Consider the following 16,520-nt stretch of genomic DNA (forward strand, 5'->3'; position numbering starts at 1 on the left):
CTGTTGCCGTGGCCACCAGGTCTGAAAGACCGACCCCAAATAACTCCTCCCCTTAATAAGGCAATACTTCCAAATGCCGTTTGGAATACGCATCACCTGACCACTGACGTGTCCATAACCCTCTACTGGTAGAAATGGACAACGCACTTAGACTTGATGCCAGTCGGCAAATATTCCGCTGTGCATCACGCATATATAGAAATGCATCTTTTAAATGCTCTATAGGCAAAAATATACTGTCCCTATCTAGGGTATCAATATTTTCAGTCAGGGAATCCGACCACGCCAACCCAGCACTGCACATCCAGGCTGAGGCGATTGCTGGTCGCAGTATAACACCAGTATGTGTGTAAATACATTTTAGGATACCCTCCTGCTTTCTATCAGCAGGATCCTTAAGGGCGGCCATCTCAGGAGAGGGTAGAGCCCTTACAAGCGTGTGAGCGCTTTATCCACCCTAGGGGGTGTTTCCCAACGCACCCTAACCTCTGGCGGGAAAGGATATAATGCCAATAACATTTTAGAAATTATCAGTTGTTATCGGGGGAAACCCACGCATCATCACACACCTCATTTAATTTCTCAGATTCAGGAAAACTACAGGTAGTTTTTCCTCACCGAACATAATACCCCTTTTTGGTGGTACTCGTATTATCAGAAATGTGTAAAACATTTTTCATTGCCTCAATCATGTAACGTGTGGCCCTACTGGAAGTCACATTTGTCTCTTCACCGTCGACACTGGAGTCAGTATCCGTGTCGGCGTCTATATCTGCCATCTGAGGTAACGGGCGCTTTAGAGCCCCTGACGGCCTATGAGACGTCTGGACAGGCACAAGCTGAGTAGCCGGCTGTCTCATGTCAACCACTGTCTTTTATACAGAGCTGACATTGTCACGTAATTCCTTCCAACAGTTCATCCACTCAAGTGTCGACCCCCTAGGGGGTGACATCACTATTACAGGCAATCTGCTCCGTCTCCACATCATTTTTCTCCTCATACATGTCGACACAAACGTACCGACACACAGCACACACACAGGGAATGCTCTGATAGAGGACAGGACCCCACTAGCCCTTTGGGGAGACAGAGGGAGAGTTTGCCAGCACACACCAGAGCGCTATATATATACAGGGATAACCTTATATAAGTGTTTTTCCCCTTATAGCTGCTGTATTGTTAATACTGCGCCTAATTAGTGCCCCCCTCTCTTTTTTAACCCTTTCTGTAGTGTAGTGACTGCAGGGGAGAGCCAGGGGAGCTTCCCTCCAACTGAGCTGTGAGGGAAAATGGCGCCAGTGTGCTGAGGAGATAGGCCCCGCCCCTTTTTCGCAGACTTTTCTCCTGCTTTTTTATGGATTCTGGCAGGGGTTAAAATTCATCCATATAGCCCTGGGGGCTATATGTGATGTATTTTCGCCAGCCAAGGTGTTTTTATTGCTGCTCAGGGCGCCCCCCCCTAGCGCCCTGCACCCTCAGTGACCGAAGTGTGAAGTGTGCTGAGGAGCAATGGCGCACAGCTGCAGTGCTGTGCGCTACCTTGGTGAAGACAGGACGTCTTCTGCCGCCGATTTTCCGGACCTCTTCTGTCTTCTGGCTCTGTAAGGGGGCCGGCGGCGCGGCTCTGGGACCCATCCATGGCTGGGCCTGTGATCGTCCCTCTGGAGCTAATGTCCAGTAGCCTAAGAAGCCCAATCCACTCTGCACGCAGGTGAGTTCGCTTCTTCTCCCCTTAGTCCCTCGATGCAGTGAGCCTGTTGCCAGCAGGTCTCACTGAAAATAAAAAACCTAAACTAAAACTTTCACTAAGAAGCTCAGGAGAGCCCCTAGTGTGCACCCTTCTCGTTCGGGCACAAAGATCTAACTGAGGCTTGGAGGAGGGTCATAGGGGGAGGAGCCAGTGCACACCAGATAGTCCTAAAGCTTTCTTTAGATGTGCCCAGTCTCCTGCGGAGCCGCTATTCCCCATGGTCCTTACGGAGTCCCCAGCATCCACTTAGGACGTTAGAGAAATCTTATTAGCCTTCTTTGCTGCAGTCCTACTTTGGGTACTACTGCTTAGCTTGCTATCTATGAGGACACCTAAGTCCTTTTCCAGTACAGAATCCCCTAATTTTACCCCATTTAGTAGGTAGGTGTAATTTTTGTTCTTGTTACCACAGTGCATTACCTTACACTTGTCTGTATTGAAGCGCATTCTCCATTTGGCTGCCCATGCTTCTAATTTAACTAAGTCGTTCTGAAGAGACTCGGCATCCTCCTCTGTATTTATAGCCTTACACAATTTGGTATCATCTGCAAAAATTGACACCATGCTCTCTAGACCTTCTGTTAAGTCGTTAATGAAAATATTGAACAATAGCGGTCCTAATACTGAGCCTTGCGACACACCACTTAGCACTTCAGTCCAAGTTGAAAAAGATCCATTAACCACAACGCGCTGCTTCCTATTATCTAACCAGTTTTTGACCCAAGTGCATATTGTGCTTCCTAGCCCTGATTCTTGTAGCTTGTATATAAGTCTCATGTGTGGTACAGTATCGAACGCTTTGGCAAAGTCTAAAAAGATTACATCCACGTCTTTACCCTGATCTAGGTTTGCGCTTACTGTTTCATAAAAGCCAAGTAAGTTGGTTTGACAGGATCTGTCCTTCATAAACCCATGTTGATTCCTTTTAATGACCTTATTGGTTTCAAGGAACTTCTGAATACTATCTCTTAGAATACCTTCCAATACTTTCCCCACTATAGATGTAAGACTGACTGGTCTATAATTACCTGGTTCAGCTTTACTTCCCTTTTTGAATATAGGCACTACTTCCGCTATACGCCAGTCTTTGGGAACCATACCTGATATAACTGAATCCTCAAAGATCAAAGATAGCGGTTTTGCCAGTTCAGAGTGAAGCTCCATTAGAACCCTTGGATGAATACCATCGGGCCCTGGTGATTTATTAATCTTTAAATGTTTTAATCGGTCACAGACTACTTCCTCGCTTAAATAAGTACCTATCAGTGTGATATTGTCATTATTGAGATTGTGTGTCAGTCCCTGAATTGGGTCCTCTCTAGTGAATACTGTTGAAAAAAACTCATTTAGTGTGTCCGCTATGTCATTATCATTTTTGCTTAAGACTCCCAACTTGCCTTTTAAAGGGCCTATACTCTCCTCCTTTAATCTCTTGCTGTTAATGCATTTAAAGAATTTTTTGGGATTCGCTTTGCTTTCCTTTGCTACTAGTTTTTCAGTTTCTACTTTAGCCGCTCTTATTTCCTTTTTGCATATTTTGTTACATTCCTTATAGTGCTGAAATGACTCTGCTTCCCTGCAGATTTGTATTTTTTAAATGCTCGCCTTTTCTTGCCCACAAGTTCCTTTATCTTTTTGTTAAGCCACATCGGTTTATGATTTTTATTCCCTTTTTTGCTACTCATAGGAATATATTTGAGTGTATTTTTAGCTAGCAGGAATTTTAGTACCTCCCATTTCTCCGTAGTATTTTTTCCTAAAAACAAACCTTCCCATTCAATATCCCTGAAAAATACCCTCATCTTTTCAAAATTCGCTTTGCTAAAGTTTAGAGTCCTAGTTGAGCCAGTATAGGGCTGTTTATGGAAACTGATATTGAATGTGACCATATTGTGGTCGCTGTTTCCTATGGGTTCCCCTACTATAATACCTGATACCAAATCCCCATTGTTTGTTAATACCAGGTCTAAGATTGCATTGTACCTAGTTGGTTCCTCAATTAGTTGGACTAGGTAGTTATCATTTAGTGTGTTTAAAAACATACTGCCCCTAGCAGTATCACATGAATCGTTTTTCCAGTTTATCTCTGGATAGTTAAAATCTCCCATCACTACTATGTCTCCTACTCCTGCTGCTTTTTCAATTTGCTTTAGTAACAATTCATCATCAGATGCGTTGATACCAGGCGGCCTATAGCATACACCCAATACTAACTTTTTTGTTCCTTTTTCCCCGCATGCAATTTCTACCCATAATGTCTCAACAGTGTCTACAGTCCCCTCCTGAATATCTTCCCATATATTAGGTTTTAAAAACGTCTTTACGTACAGACACACCCCTCCACCCTTTTTATTTAGTCTGTCTCTCCTAAACAGTGTATAGCCCTCTAGATTGACTGTCCAATCATGAGATTCATCCCACCAAGTTTCAGTAATGCCTATAATATCATACTGTTTGCTTGCTGCAAGTATTTCTAGTTCACCCTTTTTACCAGTAATGCTTCTGGCGTTTACATACATACAACTAAGATAAGTATTTTCTCTTGCGTTAGGGACATCTTTCACCTTATGTGGCAAGGATGACCTGTAATCATCATTGGTTAGTGCTTTGGTAAAATCCCTTTTAGTACCCATGTTAGTAACCTTACTGCCTGCTCTTACCCTCCCCCCAACTTCTCCCCCATTTCGTTTACTACCGCCATCCCCACTATTCTCACTGCATGACCCGTAGTTTCTAGCTAAACCCTCCCCCCAGGCTCCTAGTTTAAAATCTCCTCCAACCTTCTAACCATCCTTCCCCCCAGCACCGCTGCCCCCTCCTCAGTCAGGTGCAATCCGTCACGACAAAAGAGATGGCGCCTGACTGAGAAGTCCGCCCAGTGTTCCAGGAACACAAACCCCTCTTTCCTGCACCAATCCCTAAGCCACACATTTACCTCCCTAATCTCCCTCTGCCTCCCTGGACTAGCGCGTGGCACGGGTAATAATTCCGAGAATATTACCTTAGATGTCCTTGCCTTCAGTTTCTTTCCTAAGTCCCTATAGTCTTTCTTAAGGACATCCCACCTTCCGCTAACTTTGTCATTGGTGCCAACGTGCACCAAGACCGCCGGGTCTTTGCCAGCCCCTCCCAACAATCTATCTACCCGGTCCGCGATGTGCCGTACCCGAGCACCCGGGAGACAACAGACTGTACGGCGATCACGGTCCCGGTAGCAGATTGCCCTATCTGCCTTCCTGATGATAGAATCCCCTACCACCACCATTTGACTAGGTACCTCTCTATCTTTTATCCCAACCGCGCCAGAGGGACCGCACCTCTGGATGCTAGAGGGAGCAGTCTCCTCCGGCACCGTCATTTCTTCACTATCATCCTCCGATTCCTCGTCCAATCGGGCAAATTTGTTCGGGTTTGATAGTTCGGAGATGTCGTGCCTCCCCCTCTTTTTCTTCCTTCTAACTGTGACCCAACTGGCTACCTGATCATCATCCTCTTCTACCAGTGACCCCTCCCGCAACTCCTCCACCGTTCTGTCTAAACTACGCTCGAGATTGTGAATCTCCCTCAGTCGCGTAACGGTTTGCTCTAGATCAGTTACCTGGGCTTCCAGGGCAACCGTTCGCACACACCTCGTGCAGATGTATTCACACTGGGCCGGTAGCTCCAGGTGTGCATACATCTTGCATGACATGCACTGAGTGAGGTCCTCAATCACAGCCCCTCCCATATTGTTTGCAAGGTCTAACTCCCTGTTACACTCAAAGAAAAAGCAGCAAAAATAAAAAATAGAAGACAAGCAATATCACTTATACAATAATTAAGCTGGCTTATACTTATCTATCTTTGTGCGGTTCTTGGTCCTTCACTTTTATGCAGCCGTAGTACTCTCTCCTGCGGCACCTATACTCCACTTAGCAGTTGCAGTTGTTCCAGCTCACTGCTCCTCCTTTTCACTCGGCTTCCAGCTCCTGCTAAGAAGGAAAAAAAAAAATGCCCCTCACACCCGCACAATCACATCCCCTCTGCTACTCCAAGTAAGACACCCTCTCACTCACTCACAAGGTCAGCCCCTTGCAGCCTCACCAGAAGTTTAATGGTACTGTAAATGTGTGTTCCTGATTGTGTATTATAAAACTCACCTTTTTACTGTTTCCAACTCACACTTAGAAATCCCAGCAGCACTTGGAAGAGACCAGCCCCACAGAGCCAGACCAGCCCCACAGAGCCCAGAGTCCTGGAGCGGTACCCGATGCCCAGAGTCCTGGAGCGGTACCCAAAGCCCAGAGTCCTGGAGCGGTACCGGATGCCCAGAGTCCTGGAGCGGTACCGGATGCCCAGAGTCCTGGAGCGGTACCGGATCCCCAGAGTCCTGGAGCGGTACCGGATCCCCAGAGTCGTGGAGCGGTACCCGATCCCCAGAGTCCTGGAGCGGTACCCAATGCCCAGAGTCCTGGAGCGGTACCCGAGGCCCTGGGTCATAGAGGGACATCGAATATTATTGCTCAGGTGTCAATACCAGAAGGGGTCTCAGAAGCTGTTACCCCAGGTAGAGACTTGAAAAGCACAACTCCAGAGAAGGTGTCTAAAACCATAGTTCTAGAAGGGAACTCAAGAAGCAAAACCCCAGAAGGGATCTTTGAAGTAATATCCCAAAGTGGGGTCTCGAGAGACAGCCCCAGAGAAGGGTCTAGAAGTCGCTTCCCCAGGAAAGGACTCAAGAGGCATAGCGTTAGTGGAGGTTCTGAAGGTTATAGCTTCAGCAAAAGTCCCGGAAGTCATTGTCCCGGGAGAAGTTTCGATAATTATTGATTCGGAGAGGGAGGCTGACGGCCCGGTCCCAGAGAGGGAGGCTGACGGCCCGGTCCCAGAGAGGGAGGCTGACGGCCCGGTCCCAGTAAAAGAATCCGAGGTGCTGCCCCCAGCGGGGTTCCCGAAGGCCACTGCCCCAGCGGGGTTCCCGAAGGCCACTGCCCCGGGTGGGGTTCAGAAAGTCACTGCCCCGGGTGGGGTTCAGAAAGTCACTGCCCCGGGTGGGGTTCAGAAGGTTCCGAGGACCACTGCCCCAGGTGGGGTTCCGAGGGCCACTGCCCCAGGTGGGGTTCAGAAAGTCACTGCCCCAGGTGGGGTTCTGAAAGTCTCAGCCTCGAGTAAGGTCAATAGTGACCAGGACCTAGCAAAGCACTCTAGTCAGTCAGATGGGAAGGAAGCAGATCCTGACTCTGTTGATATCTCAACATCTATAATCTTTGATGGGGACTTAGTCCAATTTCTGGCGCTTTACAAACACTATTACATCATTATGTTGTCTAGACCATTTCTGGGCATCACTTCAGAGAACCTTGTGCTCTATCTGATATATTCCTTTAGAGGGGAGCCTTTTGAGTGGGCATCCAATTTAATGAAAACTGAAGATCCCATTCTTCAGGATCCCCCAGCATTCAGTGATGCAGTTATTAAAAGATATGGTTCCAAAGAAATTGGTTCAGGTTCCTCTAGGTCACCCGTCTTATCTGCTGAGAGTTCACCGTATACTGTAAACTCGGCACAAGAGTCTCAGCCCGTTGTTTTGACTGCAGGATGTGCTTTTCTGTCTTCTTCTAATAGTAGTACTTTGCCTGAAAGTTCAGCTCCCAAGGTTAAGAAACCAATCTCTGATTTGAACCCAGCCTTGCTGGGAGGTACCATCAGTTCAGACAATGTTTGGGGAATTACCTTGGTCAGACCTCAAGAACTATCACCAGCATCTGTGTATTGCACTGAGCCAGAATATAACAGAGAGTCCTAATTAATTATGTCGTGCAGCTGCCCTGCTGCACAACTGAGAGGTGCAATTAACAGACAGGTGAGGCTGAACACATGGGAACAAGCTGCAATTACACAGACTCACCACCGGCAGCAAACAAGAGTCTTCTTAAACCAGAGCAACGGGAAATCCTGGCCTGCAAGACAACTATAAACATAAAATACGGAAAACAGGAATGAACCACTACCTGTGGTTCATAACAGTACCCTCTCCTTAAGGGTGAGCTCCGAACACCCCATGACACCCACGGGGAACATAAACAGAAGTATAACATAAAATACATAACCAAAATGCAAAACAGGAATGAGCCACAGCCGTGGCTCATAACACCAAACATACATACTTACCTATGTTCCCACGAGGCTCGGTCCTCTTCTCCATGTAGAATCCTTGGGGGACCTGTGAAAAAAAATTATACTCACATAATCCAGTGTTGATTCTGTCCTTTGTATAATCCACGTACTTGGCAAAACAAAAAAAACGGAAACCCGACCACGCACTGAAAGGGGTCCCATGTTTACACATGGGACCCCTTTCCCCGACTGCCAGGACCCCCCCTGACTCCTGTCAAAGAGGGTCCCTTCAGCCAATCAGGGAGCGCCACGTCGTGGCACTCTCCTGATTGCCTGTGTGCTCCTGTAGTGTCTGTGAGGCAGCACACGACAGAGATACAATGTAGCGCCTATGCGCTCCATTGTATCCAATGGTGGGAACTTTGCGGTCAGCGGTTGACCGAAAGTAACCACACCGCTGACTGCAAAGTTCCCACCATTGGATACAATGGAGCGCATAGGCGCTACATTGTATCTCTGCCGTGTGCTGCCTCACAGACACTACAGGAGCACACAGCCAATCAGAAGAGTGCCACGACATGGTGCTCCCTGATTGGCTAAAGGGACCCTCTTTGACAGGAGTCAGGGGGGGTCCTGGCAGTCGGGGAAAGGGGTCCCATGTGTAAACATGGGACCCCTTTCAGTGCGTGGTCGGGTTTCCGTTTTTTTGTTTTGCCAAGTACGTGGATTATACAAAGGACAGAATCTACACTGGATTATGTGAGTATAATTTTTTTTCACAGGTACCCCAAGGATTCTACTTGGAGAAGAGGACCGAGCCTCGTGGGAACATAGGTAAGTATGTATGTTTGGAGGTGTGCATGTATGTAATAAACGTATACTTTCACGGTGTGTGTGTGTCCTGTTTTTTTGGGGGTATTTTTTTAGTAGTAGTACTACAGGTACCAGCGGCCCAGGTTTTCCACCGCATGCTGGTACTTGTGGTTCTCCAAGTACCAGCTTGCGGGGAGGCTTGCTGGGACTTGTAGTACTGCTACTAAAAACAATATTCACATTTTTTTACACTTGGCTATCAGCCCCCCATCTGCCGCCCTTGGATGGGGGGGACAGCCTCGGGCTTCACCCCTGGCCCTTGGGTGGCTGGAGGGGGGGGACCCCTTGATTTAAGGGGTTCCCACTCCTCCAGGGTACCCCGGCCAGGGGTGACTAGTTGGGTATGTAATGCCAGGGCCGCAGGGACCACTATAAAAGTGTCCCCCGGCTGTGGAATTATGTACCTGGCTAGTGGAGCCCGGTGCTGGTTTTAAAAATACGGGGGACCCCTACGCTTTTTGTCCCCCGTATTTTTGGAACCAGGACCAGGCGCAGAGCCCGGTGCTGGTTGATTAAATATGGGGGAACCCCTGTCATTTTTCCCCTCATATTTTGTTAACCAAGACCGGCTCAAAGAGCCCGAGGCTGGTTATGCTTAGGAGGGGGGACCCCACGCAATTTTTTTTTTCACTTTTGACACTAAACAGACCCTTTCCCATAGATAACCATGCACAGATCTCACTGATCCATGCATGGTTATCCAAACTCGACTGGAAAAAGCAGGTCTATTTTTTTTTGCTGCTTTTTTTTTTTGTTTTTAACGATTCGCAAAAAAATAGACCCGCACTTGAGCACTCAGAGACTAACACCCAAATACGAATGAATAGTGAATTCCCGTATTGTATGAAATAACAGCCGCGTTTGACCGATGGTCTATTCATTCGTATTTCTGAACTTTGCCAATCAAACCATTACAAATAGACCAGACACTGCCGCGTTTTCTGCTTAGTGAATTCCCGGATTGGGACTTAGAAAAACCCCCACAAATCGGCTAAACTCGGATTTTTAGTAAATACTGGCCCTGGTATGAGCACACAGAGGAGCACACACACACGTGGTATGAAAACACAGAATAGCACACGTACACATGGTATGAGCACACAGAGGAGCAAACGCACACGTGGTATAAGCACACAGAGGAGCACACGCACACATGGTATGAGCACACAGAGGAGAACACGCACACGTGGTATGAGCACACAGAGGAGCACATGCACACGTGGTATGAGCACACAGAGGAGCACACGCACACGTGGTATAAGCACACAGAGGAGAACACGCACACGTGGTATGAGCACACAGAGGAGCACACGCACACGTGGTATGAGCACACAGAGGAGCACATGCACACGTGGTATGAGCACACAGAGGAGCACACGCACACGTGGTATAAGCACACAGATGAGAACACGCACACGTGGTATGAGCACACAGAGGAGCACATGCACACGTGGTATGAGCACACAGAGGAGCACACGCACACGTGGTATAAGCACACAGAGGAGCACACGCACACATGGTATGAGCACACAGAGCAGCACACGCACACATGGTATGAGCACACAGAGGAGCACACGCACACATGGTATGAGCACACAGAGGAGCAAACGCACACGTGGTATAAGCACACAGAGGAGCACACACACACGTGGTATGAGCACACAGAGGAGCACACGCACACATGGTATGAGCACACAGAGGAGCAAACGCACACGTGGTATGAGCACACAGAGGAGCACACACACACACATGGTATGAGCACAGAGAGGAGCACACGCACTCGTGGTATGAGCACACAGAGGAGCACACACACACGTGGTATGAGCACACAGAGGAGCACACGCACACATGGTATGAGCACAGAGAGGAGCACACGCACTCGTGGTATGAGCACACAGAGGAGCACACACACACGTGGTATGAGCACACAGAGGAGCACACGCACACATGGTATGAGCATACAGAGGAGCACACGCACACGTGGTATAAGCACATAGAGGAGCACACACACACACACGTGATATGAGCATACAGAGGACCACACACACACACACACACACACACACGTGATATGAGTACACAGAGGAGCACACACACACACGTGGTATGAGCATACAGAGGACCACATGCACACGTGATATGAGCACACAGAGGAGCACACGCACATATGATATGAGCACACAGAGGAGCACACACACACATGGTATGAGCATACAGAGGAGCACACACACACGTGGTATGAGCACACAGAGGAGCACACGCACACATGGTATGAGCATACAGAGGAGCACACGCACACGTGGTATGAGCACACAGAGGAGCACACGCACATGCAGCAGTACATGTATAAGAGCGGGTTATCAGTGTCATGTGGACCGGGTACAATTACAGAGGAACACTTAGGAATACACCGGGTGCATTCAGAGTGGGTATTGCTCCGATGCAGAGGCGTGTGAATATACGGGTGGAAATACGCTATGCTTCCGGCGCATTCTTTTTTTTTTATAATCGTTTCCACCTATTTTGCCAGGGACCCTGTATCAGCCCCCCCGTGTCTGTCCCCCAGCGCCCCACAAGTGACACTGATAGGGGCTGCGGGCTGGGCCGGTGACCGCTGTTATACACGTCTGCCTGCACGCACTCTCACCTGCTCATCGTGCTGTCAGGGGAGACAAAGATCAATGGTTACACGGATCAGAAGGGGACACACGGGACACATGGAGATTACACGGCACAGGGCCCCTAAACATAAAATACTAAAGCATTCTTCTTACATTGTACACTATGGGCCTAATTCACAGCTGTACGGAAACCTGATGTTCCCCTACATCACCCATGTTCCTGGATCTGCGCAGAAGCTGCACTGCGCATACTGCAGCTCCAGGGTGGCGATGTCGCTCTCAGAAGCCCGTCCCTGCAGTGAGCTGTAAGGACTACCGGGGGTTTCTGCGCATGCGTACATGAACAGCGGCCATTTCCAGAGGAACCCTGCTGGAACTACAGCCTCAATCTGTAGCCCATAGGATACAATGAGCCACCACCATCTAAAGATGGCGGTAGCTGCGGGGGGCAATATCGGGAATGCTTGGCATTTCGGACATTGGTAAATCTGGCAGCATTACATTTCCCATAGAAACCTATATGGGATGCGGCTGCCGGCCATTTAGACATATATCTATATGCTGTCACTGTCTATAGAGAAGTACTATCGCCTCATCTCAGCGACCGCTGCAAATGCTTCTTGTATAACCCAGATTGTCTGCCCCGAGAATAGAACCCCCCCCCCCCCCCCTTATTCCTCCTCCAGGGGGGTCCTTACTGTGATATGTCGGTCGCTGCAGGCAGGGTGCTCTCCTCGCTCATTGCATCCATGTCGTCAGTGTAGCTGTTGGTCCGGGAGATATCCGGAAGGGAGTCCTCCGGCCGAGCCCTCCCTGTAGGTAGACGATAGGGATTATACTTACAATGATCACGCATTTCACCCTAGCGGCCCCTGACCTCCTCTGTCAGCTACTAACAATATACTGACAATTATTTATTACATACCTGACAACTAACGCTATTGTCCCAGGTCTCCAACATTGGGGGTCATTCAGAGCTGATCGCTCGCTGCCGTTTTCCGCAGCGCAGCGAACAGGTTACTACTGCGCATGCATATGCACAGCAATGCGCAGGCGCGACGTACGGGTACAAAGCAAATCGTTGCTGGGCGATGGATTTAACGAAGCATCCATTCGCTCAGCCGATCGCAAGGAGATTGGCAGGAAGACGGCGTTTGTGGGTGTCAAATGACCGTTTTCTGGGTGTGTTTGGAAAAGCGCAGGCGTGTCCAAGCGTTTGCAGGGCGGTGTGTCGGACGTCAGTTCCGGGACCAAAAAGACTGAAGTGATCGCAGCGGCTGAGTAAGTCCAGAGCTACTCAGAAACTGCACAAAACTTTTTCGTCCCGCTCGGCTGCACAGTCGTTCGCACAATTGCAAAGCGAAAATACACTCTCCTTTGGGCGGCGACTATGCGTTTGCACGGCTGCATAAAGTAGCTAGCGAGCGATCAACTCGGAATGAGGGCAATTGTCCGTATTTTTCAGTACTGACCTACTGCACAATACTATTTCCCATATTCTACATTGCAAGGATCGCAGAAAATACACAATTTTGACAAATCGCTGTTCATTACATTTCCCCCGGCAGCATTTCCTTCATGACCAATTAACTGTTGTAGTAAATGAGCCCCAATGATAAGGGGAACTCTGATCTCCACAATGGGATAAAGTTGGCAGGGATTTCAGGTTCTAATATGCAAAATATGTTTGGACAGAAGTTATGTATTTCAGCCATAAGGCTGCAGAACTAAACTAAAGGTGGGTACACACTGATAGATATATCTGCCGATCAATTGATCGGCAGATATATCTATGGACGGATCGGGCAGTGTGTTGAGCATACACACTGCCCGATCCGTCGGGGACTGACGTCATGAACTGGGCGGGCGTCCAGTTCAGCTGTCAATTACCGCCGGCTGCCGCAGCATGTGTACGGGCGACCGGCAGGTCGCCCGTACACACACAGCGATGCGCCAATATATCGGTAAATATATTGGCCGTCGACTGTGCTGCGGGGCCGACGCGATATGTCTGTGAACGACGGAGTTCACAGACATATTGCCCGTACACACTGGCCGACGGACCCGCGATATATCGGCCGTTCAAGAGAACGGCCAATATATCGGCCAGTGTGTACCCACCTTAAGAGCAACGATTGGTAAATCAATGTATTATTGACCAAAGTACTGTACAGGACTCTTTGTAGATTGGTTGTAGGTTCCGTTTCACATTACACAACTGAATGAACGGTGAAGGACGGTGCACAGAGCGGAGACTGTAATACCTTGTGCTGTGGAGAAAGCAGTGGTGCAGATAGAGAGAGTGGACCAAGATCGACAGCGACCTGTGAGAGAGGGAACGAGAAATGGGACAGGGCAGAGAGAGAGAGAGAGAACAACCAAGTAGAGACGACTGAATATATAACAGAGCAGTGAGGAGAAGAAAGAGAGAACATGGTAGAGCTGATGAAGAATTGGGCGCATGAATAAAGACGGCATTTTGCTGGCAGAGCTCTGTAAGGGCAGCATATGCACCAGTTATATAGTGTCCAGAGATCAGTCATATATTTATTATCAAAGAGTGAAGCCTGACTCGTTTTCCTTATGTTAATGGAGAATAGCCCTCATTCCGAGTTGTTCGCTCGTTATTTTTCTTCGCATCGGTGCGATTTTCCGCAAACTGCGCATGCGCAATGTTCGCACTGCGGCTGCGCCAAGTAAATTTGCTATGCAGTTAGGTATTTTACTCACGGCATTACGAGGTTTTTTCATCGTTCTGCTGATCGTAATGTGATTGACAGGAAGTGGGTGTTTCTGGGCGGAAACTGGCCGTTTTATGGGAGTGTTTGGAAAAACGCTGACGTTTCGGGGAAAAACGCGGGAGTGGCTGGAGAAACGGGGGAGTGGCTGGGCGAACGCTGGGTGTGTTTGTGACGTCAAACCAGGAACGAAAAGGACTGAACTGATTGCACTGGAGGAGTAAGTCTCGAGCTACTCAGAAACTGCTTAGAATTTTCTTTTCGCTATATTGCGAATCTTTCGTTCACAATTCTGCTAAGCTAAGATTCACTCCCAGAGGGCGGCGGCCTAGCGTGTACAATGCTGCTAAAAGCAGCTAGCGAGCGAACAACTCGGAATGAGGGCCAATATCAATTCTGTAAAAACTAGAGATATCATGGAAGATCTCTACAAGACATCTGTGAAAACTGGTATCAGTGATGTCACTGGCTCCTAGTGACTGCATAGGCTGCACTCTCAGTTATTGCACTGGTTACTAGTGACTGGATAGGCTGCAGTCTCAGTGATGTCACTGGCTCCTAGTGACTGGATAGGCTGCACTCTCAGTGATGTCACTGGCTCCTAGTGACTGGATAGGCTGCACTCTCAGTGATGTCACTGGCTCCTAGTGACTGGATAGGCTGCACTCTAAGTGATGTCACTGGCTCCTAGTGACTGGATAGGCTGCACTCTCAGTGATGTCACTGGCTCCTAGTAACAGGATAGGCTGCACTCTCAGTGATGTCACTGGTCCCTAGTGACTGGATAGCTGCACTCTCAGTGATGTCACTGGCTCCTAGTGACTGGATAGGCTGCAGTCTCAGTGATGTCACTGGCTCTTAGTGAGTGGATAGGCCACACTCTCAGTGATGTCGCTGGTCCCTAGTGACTGGATAGGCTGCACTCTCAGTGATGTCACTGGTCCCTAGTGACTGGATAGGCTGCACTCTCAGTGATGTCACTGGTCCCTAGTGACTGGATAGGCTGCAGTCTCAGTGATGTCACTGGTTACTAGTGACTGGATAGGCTGCAGTCTCAGTGATGTCACTGGCTCCTAGTGACTGGATAGGCTGCACTCTCAGTGATGTCACTGGCTCCTAGTGACTGGATAGGCTGCACTCTCAGTTATTGCACTGGTTACTAGTGACTGGATAGGCTGCACTCTCAGTGATGTCACTGGCTCCTAGTGACTGGATAGGCTGCGCTCTCAGTGACGTCACTGGTTCCTAGTGACTGGATAGGCTGCACTCTCAGTGACGTCACTGGTTCCTAGTGACTGGATAGGCTGCACTCTCAGTGACGTCACTGGTTCCTAGTGACTGGATAGGCTGCACTCTCAGTGACGTCACTGGTTCCTAGTGACTGGATAGGCTGCACTCTCAGTGACGTCACTGGTTCCTAGTGACTGGATAGGCTGCACTCTCAGTGACGTCACTGGCTCCTAGTGACTGGATAGGCTGCACTCTCAGTGATGTCACTAGTTCCTAGTGACTGGATAGGCTGCACTCTCAGTGATGTCACTGGTTCCTAGTGACTGGATAGGCTGCACTCTCAGTGATGTCACTGGCTCCTAGTGACTGGATAGGCTGCGCTATCAGTGATGTCACTGGGTCCTAGTGAATGGATTTGCTACATTTTAGTAAATATAGGTCCCACCCACAAAATGGCTGCTTCCACTAGAGATCACTAACAAATTGCACCCAGTACCTACATTCATCTCTTATATGACACCACCTGGTGAGCCAGTTTCTATGGTAACCCACAGCTTGGTTTAACCTCGTTTTTGGATTAGATAAATCATCACAGTGAGACGACATAAGGGCATTTTTCTTATGATGTCCCTTTGTGCGTCTAAATATTTTAAGAAAATGAATAAGGCAAAGTGTCGCATACAAAGGCGCTTCCTCACTGAGGTGCAACATGGAGGAGCAAATTGGCCCTAATAAAAGCACAGGACGCGGGACGAAGACCATAGCGCTTTGCAATTAGTCGTGCATGACCGACTATAAAAGTCCATCTTTCCATTTCATTATCTCGTCCTATGCTTTCAGTAATAATGCTCCACAAAATAAAATCTTATTTCTACTCTGCTCCTCAGACGTCTTCCTGCTCTTCACATGTGGCAACATCTCCTTCGTGGACACAACCATCGCAAAATGAATAAATATGGATTTTTTTATTGCGTAGCGGATATTTTGCGATTTATAAATATCCTCAGCTGTGTATACCATCAAAGAAACAGCTCTTGGCTACAACATAATTTTTTTTTTCATATGCAGCCACCTTTACCATACTGTAGATGGCGCTATATGCTTTACAAATAATTGCAGGTATCGTCATTATTATTACACAGTCCTACCAGTGACAGCCCATTACCCAGTCCTACCGGTAACAGCACATTACTCAGTCCTACCTGCAGTGG

The 16,520-nt window shown here is 48.4% G+C and overlaps 1 protein-coding gene across 1 annotated transcript in view; it reads right to left on the reverse strand.

The window, feature by feature from the left end:
• Positions 1 to 16,520, reverse strand: part of LOC134934705 (potassium voltage-gated channel subfamily KQT member 1-like) — a 120,774-nt gene that overhangs the window by 41,831 nt on the left and 62,423 nt on the right. The window contains exon 11 of the mRNA XM_063930076.1: positions 12,040 to 12,154. Within this exon, the coding sequence (XP_063786146.1) occupies positions 12,040 to 12,154 (115 nt within the window). The remainder of the gene's footprint in view (positions 1 to 12,039; positions 12,155 to 16,520) is intronic.

Source organism: Pseudophryne corroboree, chromosome 6 (assembly GCF_028390025.1).
Source record: "Pseudophryne corroboree isolate aPseCor3 chromosome 6, aPseCor3.hap2, whole genome shotgun sequence".
Lineage (NCBI taxonomy): Eukaryota > Metazoa > Chordata > Amphibia > Anura > Myobatrachidae > Pseudophryne > Pseudophryne corroboree.